The following is a 13,172-nucleotide window of genomic DNA, read 5'->3' on the forward strand; positions in this document are numbered from 1 at the left end:
ACAATTTACAGAAGCCATGTAACCTAAAAAACCTGTATGTCTTTGGAGTGTGGAATCCACACGGTCACGGGGAGAACATACAAACTCCGTACAGACAGCACCCGTAGTCAGGATTGAACCCAGGTCTCTGGCACTGCTAGGCAGCAACTCTACCGCTACGCCACTGCGCCGCCATTCATTTTAATGGAAAATTGAATGTTCTGTGGGCAAGGAGTGACAACTGATTGTGGGCAACAGTATGTTGATAAAAAGACAACCATCAGTTTTAATGGTGCAGAGGAGACACAAGAAGCAGCAGATGCTGGAATTTTGGGCAGAACACAAAGTGCTAGAGGAACTCAGCAGGTCAGGCAGCATCTGTGGAGGAAAATGGACAGATGATGTTTTGGGTAAGACCCTCAATCAGACTGATTGTAGCACGAGTGGAAAAGCTGGAAGAGAGGTGGGGGCAGGTCAAAGCCTGGCAATTTATAGGTGGATACAGGTTGGGGGTGAGGGGAGGGTGGGGGTTGAATGGCAGATGGGTGGGATTATGTGACAAGGGCTAGAAGTGAAAAGGAGACGAAATTGGCTTGAGGGATATGGGCCAAACATGGGTAGATGGGGGCATGTGGTTGGCATTCTCCTCTATAGAAATCATGAAGTGACCCTCCAGTATCAAGAAACAGAAGTTCACCCATACATCAGTGTACAGGCAGATTTCCTTTCCTAGAAATTTATTCGCATTGCAATTTTCCATAATGCAAAACCACACAACTATTTGTGCATGTGCAAAGAAATGCAAGCTGAAAATAAACTTAAAGTTGGTGGTCAGGTTCCATGAGAGTAGATTTTATTCTGTTATTGAGATATTTGGGTGGTGATTTTGTAAAATCTGTGCCGGGTGAATCATGTGAATGGCAAGGAAAAGAATGGCTTCATGCACGGAGGAATATAAACCCCTACCATGGACAAGACTTTATGTTGTCAATGAATTAACCCAAGATAAAAAAAATTAAATGAACATTCTTACTTGAAACAAAAGTTCTGTAAAATGTTTAGCAAGTGGTATTCCAGGTATCTCTCTCTGTATTACCAAAACAATATCATTAACCATAATGTCAAAGAATCATCGGGTTGTGCAACGCAGAAACGGACCCTTCAGCCCACCAAGCCCATGCCGACCATATCATATCCACTTCAGCCGATTTGTGATTGTTTGTGATGGACAGGTAAGCATTGAAAGCATTTAAGTATACACTGGAATTCAGAAGGATGAGAGGAGATCTTATCGAAACGTATAAGATTATTAAGGGGTTGGACACGTTAGAAGCAGGAAACATGTTCCCAATGCTGGGGGAGTCCAGAACAAGGGGCCACAGTTTAAGAATAAGGGGTAGGCCATTTAGAACAGAGATGAGGAAAAACTTTTTCAGTCAGAGAGTTGTGAATCTGTGGAATTCTCTGCCTCAGAAGGCAGTGGAGGCCAATTCTCTGAATGCATTCAAGAGAGAGCTAGATAGAGCTCTTAAGGATAGCGGAGTCAGGGGGTATGGGGAGAAGGCAGGAACGGGGTACTGATTGAGAATGATCAGCCATGATCACATTGAATGGCGGTGCTAGCTCGAAGGGCCGAATGGCCTCCTCCTGCACTTATTGTCTATTGTCTATTGTCTATTGAAAAGTGAAAATCCTCTTTGGTTCCAGAAAAGGGACCATAGACTATGATATTGTGGGATGAGGAAGGTGATTTGGGCTATTGTAGTGCTCACTCCACTCTCTTACTCTCTATCGACTCATTGAGATAGGTCTTGAATTATTCCAAGATTTCTACCTTCAGAATTCTGCTGAGAAGCCTATTCTATTCATTGCCGTTCTGTCATAAATCCTAAGGTGTGCCATTCACCAGTTACAACAAGGTCTACCTTATCCTTTTGGTCATCTGAGCTTGATTTGGATCTCAGCCCATCTCTGAAATCCCAAACATTGAGGTTAACCCTTTCATTCTGTTTCCTGAATACCTCTGTGCTATCAAAGTTAGGTATCTCCTGCCAAACACAATGAAAAAAGATCTCATAGAATCACGTAGCACGGAAACAGACCCCTTGGCCCAACTCGTCCATGCCAACCAAATGACCCCATCTATGCCAGTCCTACCACCCCACGTTTTGCCCATTTCCCTCTAAACCTTTCCTATCCATGTACCTGTCTAAATGCCTTTGAGATGTTGTAATAGTATCTGCCTTAACTACTTCCTTTGGCAGCTCGCTCCATAGTTCCACCACCCTCTGAGTAGAAAAGTTGTCCCTCAGTTCCTATTATATTTTGCCCCTCTCACCTTAAACCTAAGTCCTCTGGTTCTTACTTCCCAACTCTGGGTGAAAGACTCTGCCTCTCTCACCTTACAGCTTTGCTATCTAATTATGATCCCCCAACCTGGGAAAAAGACTCATCCACCTTATCTATTCCCCTCATGATTTTATACACCTCTGTAGCTCACTCTGGGTAGAGTTTGGTTCAGTGACCTTTCTGTCCTGTGCCTCATTAAGTCCACTCAATGACTTCTACTCCACTGGTTTGGTGATAGAGTTCATCATTCTGGTTGCTCCAAAAGTGGTTGGCCGTGCTCAGCATAGTCTATCGGTCTAAAACAAATCAAATCAGTGCACATTTTCTTTGGGTAAAACACCAAGTGCTGGAGTAACTCAGCGGGTCAGGTAGCATCTGGTGGGGGGGGGGGGGACATGGACAGACAATGTTTCAGGCTGAATGTAGCAGGGGGGAGAAGAGCTGGGGCCAGGACAAAGTTGGTAGGTGATGAAGATTTAATTGAGGAAGATTAGCTGAGGAAGATTTAATTGGCAGATTGATAGACAAAGACTAGAGACGAAAAAGAAACAAAACTGTCGTTGATCTTTCTGGCCACCATGCCTCAATTAGTTCTGTTTCACGTAGGAATACTTCCACAATTAGTTCATTTCCAAATTCCGTTCTTTGTAATTTTGCTCCATTGGCCTTGTTCCTCCACCACAGATCATCACTGCCGCTGGCCGTTACTTTGTTTGGATACCTCATGCTTTTTCCACCGACGGAATAAACGATGGCACCAATAGCTCTTTGTTTCCATCCCCAGTGGCAAAAACCTCGAGGTGTGAGGTGGGCAAGGAGTCAATTTCCATCCTCAATCGAGACATTTTGTACTCATGAAATTTCTCATGAAACTTGTGCCCCTTTTAAACATGAACCGGTTAACTATCACCATGCCGGCAGCAGCAGGGGACTCAAACCTCTCCACGCAGGCATTTTTTATTTGGGGGACAAAGAGATTTGGAGATTTGACGGAAACAAATTACAAATAATCCGAAATCTCTTTTCACTGGTTACACCCTTTCAAGAGCATCGTTTTCCCCAAAATCCTTGCTTTGTCCATTATCCTCAAACGAAATATACTTTGTTCTGAAACCTAATCTCGCCGCCTGCTTTAATATTCTGCCCTGATAACATTGAAGATTCGCTTTGGGTCCTGACCTTAGGAAGTATGTGCCTCAATCCAGTTTGGATCCTTCATCAGGGAGCAGTTTTAAGAATTTGGACTCTCCACTGGGGAGTTGCATTGGTCAAGAATCCAGTATGATGGGCCGAATGGCCTCATGCGGTGGATATATAGAATGAGCTGCCAGAGGGAATAATTGAGGCAAGTATTATAATAGCATTGAAAAGACACTTGGACAGATACATGGATAGGAAAGATTTTGGCCACAATGACCAAACCTGGGTAATTGGTCATTAGATTGCTTAGATTGGGCATTTTGGTCAGCATGGACAAGTTGGGCTGAAGGTCCTGATTCTGTGCTGTATGACTCTATGACTCTATGTGCTACGATCTCTGATCTCCAAGTCTGGATGGTGTGGAACTTGGATAGTGTTTTACACAAGCCAGCTATTCCTGTCTTTTCTTCGGTGATAGAGAGTGTTGGTTTGAGAAGGGGCTGTTGAAGTAACCTGTGTGAGGAACTGTTGCGCAGTCTGTGCGTACAATTCAGATTGTGTGCACTGGTGGTGGACGGAATGAGCAGTTGGTGTGGTTAATGGTGTGTTGACCATGCAAGCTGCTTTCTCAGGTTTAGGTTTGGTTTATTTGTTGTCACGTGTACCGAGGTACAGTGAAAAGCTTTGTTTTGCAGGCTATCCAATCAAATGAGATGGTACTATACATTAATACAATCAAACCAAACTCAAATACAATAGATAGAGTGAAGGGGAAGATACAGCACGCAGAATATAGTTCTCAGCATTGTAGCGCATCTGTTCCAGAGACAAAGTCCAATGTCCACAGAGGTGGCGGTGAATTGGACAGTCCGCAAGCTTACGGAATCACCTCTGGTTGCAACTGTTTCAGTTCAAATAAAGGGTGGCTTAGTGGTGCAGCTGGTAGAGCTGCTGCCTTACTTTACTTTGGAGTGCACATTAATCCCATTTTGAAAACTCTCCTCACATTGTCTTCAGTCTCCTGCTTCTCCCCAAGATTCTCCCAATCACTTGCACACGAGGACCAATTTACTGTGGCCGATTCACCCACCATCCCCTTTTGGGGATTCTGGAGCATCCGAAGGAAACCCACGCATTCACAAGGAGGACATGCAGACTCTACACAGTCAGCACCCGAGGTGAGGATCGAACCCATGAGGCAGCAGTTCTACCAGTTGCATCACTCTGCCATCCTAATATGGCCGCATGTCCGCGGGTCAGACCAAAATAAAATATTAGGGATGAATTTAGTTACTAGCTAAGGAACATGGATAGGTTCAGAAGGATATATGGGCCAAATGCGGGAAAATGAGACTAGTTTGGATGGGGCATCTTGATCTGCATGGATGAGTTGGGCCGAAGGGCCTGGTTCTATACTGTATGACTCCATGACTTTATAAATCAATGACTCAAAGCATGTTACACAAAGTAAGCTTGGCACAATTACTAATACTTAATAATAAGATTTCCCCTATTGAAATCTCCAGCCGCATCAGGGTTCTTGTTTTGGTGTTGACACAACACATCGTGTAGGGTCGACAGTCTCTGAAGATCCTTCATTGCTTCTACTCTGGGGATGTAGAGAGCATCCTGTCCGGCAACATTACAGTCTGGTTTGGGAACAGCTCTGCCCAGGACAGGATGGCCCTGCAGAGAGTAGTGCGTTCAGCAGAACGCACCATGGGAACTACACTCGCCCCCCCTGCGGGACCTATACATCAGGAGGTGCAGATCCAGAGCAAGCAAGATTATGAGGGACCCCTGCTACCCCAGCAACGGACTGTTCTAGATGCTACAGTCAGGCAAACGCCTCCGCTGTCACGCTGTGAAAACGGAGAGGATGAGACGGAGTTTCTTCCCACAGGCCATCAGGACTGTTAACTTTTATAACTCCAGGGACTAAATTTTGTCTTCTCTATATTAACTTTATTAACTTTATTTATATGCTGTAACTGTAATTCTTTTTTGTGCACAATCCGCAGGCATTGCCACTTTCATTTCACTGCACATTGTGTATGTGTATGTGACAAATAAACTTGACTTGACTTGACTAATAGTGACAAAAGACAAGAGATTTAAGAGATATTATCGTTGGGTGTAAATACCAAAGACACACATGATTGATTGATTGATTGATTGATTAAATGATTGATTGATTATCGACCATCGATCATCTATTTACACTAGTTCCATGTTATTTCCCATCCACTCCCTACACACTAGGGACAATTTACAGAGGCCGATTAGCCCACTAACCTTCAGTGAGTGCAACACTGCAGACACACATGGAACTCACAGTTTGGCTTTGGCAGCTTTTAATGGCTTTGTAGTGGCACAGTGGTGCAACTTGTAGAGCTGCTGCCTCAAAGCAGCAGAGATCCGGTTTCGATCCTAACCTCAGGTGTTGGACTTGGTAGGCTGAAGGGCCTGCTTCCATGCAGTGTCTCTAAAAATCTCTATGTCGTACTCACCGGTGGTCAAGTCAACACTGCTGTTATTAATGATTGTTGATGAGTATGTATTGGTGTAATCAATATATCACATTGATTACAAATACAAATAGAAATATATAAAATTATGAGAGGCATAGGTAGGGAGGACAGTCAGCACCTCGTACCCCAGGGTGGAAATGTCAAAGACTAGAGAGCATAGCTTTAAGGTGAGAGAAGCAAAGTTTAAAGGAGATGAGATGTGCGGGACAATTTATTTTTTAACACTGAGAATGTTAAATGCCTGGAAAGTGCTACAAAGGGTAGTGATGAAGGCAGATATGATAGTGGCATTGAAGAGACTTTTGTATAGGCACATGGATGAGTGATGAATGGAGTGATATGGACCATGTGCAGTCTGACGAGATTAGTTTAGCTTGCCATCGTGTTCAGCACAGACATTGTGGGCCGAAGGACCCTGTACTGTTCTTTGTTCCACGCTAATTTGACAGTTAACATTGTTTGTGCTAAAAGCCAGCCGTTCTCCCTCACTGTCTATCATAATTTTATTCTTTACATTTCCCTCCAAAACAGGAAGCCAATCAGCCCACTGAGTCCATGCCATTTGCCAGAGCAATTCCTTCAATTCCAGTGCCTGCCCTTCCCCCAAAATATATGAAACCATAGAGCACACTGGACATGTAGGGAATGGCGGGGTATGGATCACGTGCAGGCAGAGGAGTTTAACTTAACTAGACATTATCTTAGACATGGATGTTGTGGGCTGAAGGGCCAGTTCCTGTGCTGTACTGTTTTATGAACCACCCCTACCCCCACCTTCATCCCATCTTGTTGCTGTTATAATCACTCAACAAAATCTGTGCGAGTTATTTTAATTGTGCACACACATTCTGGATAATCTGTTTTCAATGTACAAACAGAGGCTTGTATTAATTAGGACTAATCTCCTTGAGATACTCTGGTCAAAACATCTCTTCCTCCCCTGATACCAGGCATATCAGTTTCCTCCACCAGGTGGTGGTAACTCCAAACCATTTTCGTAAACCTCCACATGTCAATGGAGGACTCTGAAGAAGTTGCATCAGTTTGTCGGATCGGAGAGGAATTCTTGTGCTTTCAATGTGCATTGGCAGAGATGGAACAGTGGAATATTTTGGTAGGAGTACTTCAAGATGTATGACGTCCGAATATAAATCAATGGTCTTAGTTGCTGAAATCGATAAGCCATGTCGTGTTGAAGGTTGTTGAATGACTTGACTTGAAACTCTATCAAGGTTAAATGTTTGTCAGTGTGATGAAGCAGTGTTTTCAGCAGTGTTTTGAGTAACTCAATGGCCACAATTGTAGAATTACTCCAGTGCTAGAATTATTTCAAATAGAGTTCATTAGACCTTCATAAGTCACAGGAGCAGAATTAGGCCATTCAGCACATCAAGGCTACTGTGCTATTCAATCACGGCTGATCAATCTTTTGCTCTCAATCCCTTCTACCTTCTCCCCATAACCTTTGACATCCCTGCTAATCACGAACCTGCTTTAAAAATGCCAAGGATGACCTTGGGCAATTAAAAGCAAGACTCTTAACAGCATTGGTGTACAGAGGGATCTTGGGGTCCAGGTCCATAGTTCCCTCAAAGTAGCATCTTGCTGTGCTAGGAAGCCAATAGGTTTCGGACAGACCAAAGAGCGTCTTTCACCGAGTTGGAGAGGAAATTGCTGAGGATCGGACCACAATATTTCAAGCTGTGTAGGACATGGAAATTGATAGTGGGTCAATGAGTTGACAGGAAACACTTTTCCACCAAGTTGAAACTAATAGTTGGAAACCATTCCCTCTATTGAGTCATAACTCCATTCAAAGAAGAGAAGGGAAGCCTTCCTTAGTCCAGAAAAAAACACCTTTCCTTCTGCCAATGGTACTAATTAGTCATTTATATAATTTCTATTGTGGGGGGGGTGAGATTCCTTCTTGCGAACTGGTGGCTTTGTTTCCTTTTATTAATAATAATAATAATAATGTATTTTATTTATATAGCGCTTTTCATATACTCAAAGACGCTTTACAGAGATTTAGAGAACATAGGGAAATTAATAAATAGATAAATAAGTAAATAAATAAAGGAACAGAGAAAGGAGACAGAAGGTGAGGTGACCTTCAGTGGTTAAATTAAATTAAATTTCATTATTAAAGAAATAATGACACTGTGAAAGCAGGCGATCTGATCAAATGAGAATGTATTTATGTATAGTACTATCAAGCCAAACTCAAATATAATAGGTTGTGAAAGACACAATATTATTCCTTCTTTGTCACCTTCAGTTCAATAAAGAGATAGCCACTGACTGATTCATAAGTTTTAGGAGCAGAATTAATGCACACCTTCCAAACCAATACAAAATACAAACCAACTTCTTTAAAACTAAATGTTAAAAACAGAACCGAATTTCACAAGATTCCTGAGACAAATTAGCACTTCTTACTGTAATTACAGATGATTATTATTAACAACAACACAATATTAAGACATACACATGCAGTTTTTTTTAGGCTAAACGCAAAAGTATTTCATTATGTTGTTTATTTTGATCTCCATTGTGAAAGATATTCGTGAATTTGAGGGAAATCTGCATCGAAAACAAAACTTTATTTTTTATATTTTTTTTCTCTCCTGCGTCTGTGAAACTCTCTCAGTGTCTCTTCGATATCTCGGTGAATAATTTATTCGTGTCTGCTGGCAATCTCTGCGAGCCCCCGAGGTCTCCAGCCGGCACGGACGTGCTGTCTAGTTTTGTTGAAGCTTTATTGCTGTCGAGTTAGATAATCGAAAGTGTGGGACTTGTGGTAGGTACCTTGAGCTGAATATCGTCCAGGCGGTCCCCACGACCAGCTCCCGGCAAGCCAGCGGCAACCTCAACCAAGGGGTGAACCAAACAAAAAGGACACAGAGTGCTGGAGTAACTCAGAGTGCTGGAGTAACTCAGGGTGCTGGAGTAACTCAGGGTGCTGGAGTAACTCAGGGTGCTGGAGTAACTCAGGGTGCTGGAGTAACTCAGGGTGCTGGAGTAACTCAGGGTGCTGGAGTAACTCAGGGTGCTGGAGTAACTCAGCGGGTCAGAGTAACTCAGAGTGCTGGAGTAACTCAGGGTGCTGGAGTAACTCAGGGTGCTGGAGTAACTCAGGGTGCTGGAGTAACTCAGGGTGCTGGGGTAACTCAGGGTGCTGGAGTAACTCAGGGTGCTGGAGTAACTCAGGGTGCTGGAGTAACTCAGGGTGCTGGAGTAACTCAGCGGGTCAGAGTAACTCAGAGTGCTGGAGTAACTCAGGGTGCTGGAGTAACTCAGGGTGCTGGAATAACTCAGGGTGCTGGAGTAACTCAGGGTGCTGGAGTAACTCAGGGTGCTGGAGTAACTCAGGGTGCTGGAGTAACTCAGGGTGCTGGAGTAACTCAGAGTGCTGGAGTAACTCAGCGGGTCAGAGTAACTCAGAGTGCTGGAGTAACTCAGGGTGCTGGAGTAACTCAGGGTGTTGGAGTAACTCAGGGTGCTGGAGTAACTCAGAGTGCTGGAGTAACTCAGCGGGTCAGAGTAACTCAGAGTGCTGGAGTAACTCAGGGTGCTGGAGTAACTCAGGGTGCTGGAGTAACTCAGGGTGCTGGAGTAACTCAGGGTGCTGGAGTAACTCAGGGTGCTGGAGTAACTCAGGGTGCTGGAGTAACTCAGGGTGCTGGAGTAACTCAGGGTGCTGGAGTAACTCAGGGTGCTGGAGTAACTCAGCGGGTCAGAGTAACTCAGAGTGCTGGAGTAACTCAGGGTGCTGGAGTAACTCAGGGTGCTGGAGTAACTCAGGGTGCTGGAGTAACTCAGGGTGCTGGAGTAACTCAGGGTGCTGGAGTAACTCAGGGTGCTGGAGTAACTCAGGGTGCTGGAGTAACTCAGGGTGCTGGAGTAACTCAGGGTGCTGGAGTAACTCAGAGTGCTGGAGTAACTCAGCGGGTCAGAGTAACTCAGAGTGCTGGAGTAACTCAGGGTGCTGGAGTAACTCAGGGTGCTGGAGTAACTCAGGGTGCTGGAGTAACTCAGGGTGCTGGAGTAACTCAGGGTGCTGGAGTAACTCAGGGTGCTGGAGTAACTCAGAGTGCTGGAGTAACTCAGCGGGTCAGAGTAACTCAGAGTGCTGGAGTAACTCAGGGTGCTGGAGTAACTCAGGGTGCTGGAGTAACTCAGGGTGCTGGAGTAACTCAGGGTGCTGGAGTAACTCAGGGTGCTGGAGTAACTCAGGGTGCTGGAGTAACTCAGAGTGCTGGAGTAACTCAGCGGGTCAGAGTAACTCAGAGTGCTGGAGTAACTCAGAGTGCTGGAGTAACTCAGAGTGCTGGAGTAACTCAGAGTGCTGGAGTAACTCAGAGTGCTGGAGTAACTCAGAGTGCTGGAGTAACTCAGAGTGCTGGAGTAACACAGAGTGCTGGAGTAACACAGAGTGCTGGAGTAACTCAGGGTGCTGGAGTAACTCAGGGTGCTGGAGTAACTCAGAGTGCTGGAGTAACTCAGAGTGCTGGAGTAACTCAGCGGGTCAGGCAGCATCTCTGGAGAACACGCACAGATGTCGCCTATCGATGTTCTCCTGGCTGACCGACCCGCTGAGTTACTCCAGCACTTTGTGTCTTTTTCCCCAGTAAACCAGCATATGTATTTCCTTGCTACAACACGGGCTAACCAAACTGCACAATTCCAAGTAGAGACTTAAGTGAAATTTGGTTCTAATTTTAAATATTGATCAATTATTTGCTGATTTGTATTTATTTTCGAACTATATTAATAAACAACACGCAGACGAACACCTGCAATCTGTATTTAAATAATAGAGCTCCTCTGTGTGTCTTTTTAATTACTTCTGGTGAGAACTTTATCGCTGGCAAGAATTAACATGCATTTAACACCTGCAAACTGCAATTTAAGAATGGTGTTCCTGTGTGTGTCTTTTTAATAAGTTCTGGTGATAACTTTATCGCTGTCAGATCGGTATCAAGGCAAGAAACAGGCCTGGAGATTCATTACCTCGTTTAAAAAAAATAAGCGCAAAATTGGTGAAGGGCGAGGAGTTTGCGCCTGGATTCCGCATGTGCGCCTTGAGTGCATTTCGCGTTAACTGCGAAAGCGCGAGTAACATTTCAGGAGCGCACCTTCTGAAAACTGACCGGTGTTCATTGACAACATTCCTCCACCTCCTGGATCAAGGACTCACTATGAAGCAGTGTTATTAGAGAAGGGCATCTAATTCACTGACACCCACTTCGACAACTTCCCTGGGGAGGGTCTACTATCTTCTAATACAATCACTTTGCTCTTATAAGAGACACAAAGTGCTGGAGTTACTCATAGCGTCAGGCAGCATCCCTGGAAAACACGAGCAGGTGACGTTTCGGGCTGGAGCTCAAACGTACTCTTATAACTAAGGGCGGCACAGTGGCGCAGCGGTAAGGTTGCTGCCTTACAGCACCAGAGACAAGAGTCGGATCCTGACCACAGGTGCTGTCTGTGTGGAGTTTGTACATTCTGCCTATGACCACGTGGGTTTTCTCCGAGCGCTCCGGTTTCCTCAACGCTCCAAAAACATAGGTTAATTGGCATCATTGAAATTGTAAATTGTCCCTTGTATGTCGGATAGTGCTACTGTACGGGTGGTTGGTGGTTGGTGGGCTGACGGGCCTAAAAACAAATGTCCACATGTAAATCTAGCACCATTTCAAGTTGTTCTGATAATACTTTAACTATATTCTGCACTCTGTATCTTTCCCTTTGTTCTAATTATTATACTTGAGTTTGGTCTGATTGTATTTATGTATAGTATTATCTGATTTGATTGAATAACCTGCAAAACAAAGCCTTTCATTGTACCACAGTACACATGACCATAATAAACCTAAACTTAAATCTGTTTCTGCTTCTTAAATTATTAGCTTGCAATTGCAGGCCCTGCTGTTTCTGTGTGGCAACAACGATAAAACCCGTCGTAGACTGTGATGGTTTAACGTGCGTTGTGATTCAGCTGCTTGTTCCTTCTACATAAATATCAGGAATGGGGGGGGGCCGAGAGATGCCAAATAATGTGCAATAACATAGAGTGTATTCCAGGGAAGGCTGAACAGAAAACTATAATGTTTAGTCAGTGGTTAAGACTGAATATAGTGGGAAGTTTGTGTGCATTCAGCGGATTTTGTGTTGGAATGTATTGCTGTAACTAGTCATTGTAAATATTAAGATTCAATTCGAGCACTTACACGAATCATTGCTGGTCAGATATTATTCGCCTCATGGTTTACTGCTTGCGCCAGTTCAATACGTGTAAGATAAATTTCATAAAAATGATATTAATAATTTGTCTCTAGCTGAAGTTTTCTATCAGTTGAAACCTTTCATGCACTGAGAGGGCATGCACATAGATAAATGCCCAAAACATGCCCCATAGCAATGGGTGGTGCAGCTGGTAAAGCTGTTGCTTCACAGCGCTGGAGGCCCGAGTTCAGTCCTGACCTCGGGTGATGTCTGTGTGTTGTTTGCACGCTCTTCATGTGCCTGCACGGGTTTTCTTTCGGATGCCCCAGTTTTCTCCCAGATCTCAAAGACGTGTAGGTTTGTAGCTTAATTGGCCTCGGTAAATCAATCCTAGCGTGCAGGGAGTGGATGAGAAAGTGGAATAACATAGAGAACTAGTATGAACAGGTGATTGGTGTTTGGCGTGGATTCTGTGGGCCATAGGCCCTGTTTCCATGCTGTATCTCTAAACTAAACTCCTAGAAACAGGCACCATCTGTTCCAATTTCAGTTTTGTTCAGAGTTGATGGTGCAGCAAACATAAGGGACTGCAGATGTTGGAAACTGGAGCTAAAATAAACCCGTGGAAGGATTCAGCAGGTCAAAGAGAGGTCAATTGTTGGGTCAAGGCCCTGCATAACAGTCAATGCAGGATCTCAACCCAAAACCACCACCGTCCCTTTCCTCCACAGATGCTGCTTGACCCATTGAGTTCTTCCGTCAATTTATAGATTGCACTGGAGATCATCTCTGTGAGGAAATGTGGCATACACAAAATGGGGCCGGGCATTTCTCTCTGCTATTCATGTCACCACATCTGAAATAAAACACAAAGTGCTGGAGCAATCTAGCAGGTCAGACAGCATCTCCTGAGGACATGGATAGCTGACGTTTCAGGTCAGG

General features: G+C 44.3%; 1 protein-coding gene across 2 annotated transcripts in view; it reads left to right on the forward strand.

The window, feature by feature from the left end:
- Window positions 1-13,172, forward strand: part of nfic (nuclear factor I/C) — a 456,415-nt gene that overhangs the window by 63,268 nt on the left and 379,975 nt on the right. The window contains exon 1 of one of the 2 annotated variants that reach the window (XM_078423617.1): window positions 7,088-7,113. The exons of the other annotated variant lie outside the window; for it this stretch is intronic. Coding sequence (XP_078279743.1) covers window positions 7,093-7,113 — 21 coding nt within the window. The 5' untranslated portion in view covers window positions 7,088-7,092. Of the gene's footprint in view, window positions 1-7,087; window positions 7,114-13,172 lie in introns of those variants that run through there. 2 annotated transcript variants of the gene reach the window in all.

This window comes from Rhinoraja longicauda, chromosome 28, assembly GCF_053455715.1.
Source record: "Rhinoraja longicauda isolate Sanriku21f chromosome 28, sRhiLon1.1, whole genome shotgun sequence".
NCBI classification, from domain to species: Eukaryota; Metazoa; Chordata; class Chondrichthyes; order Rajiformes; family Arhynchobatidae; genus Rhinoraja; species Rhinoraja longicauda.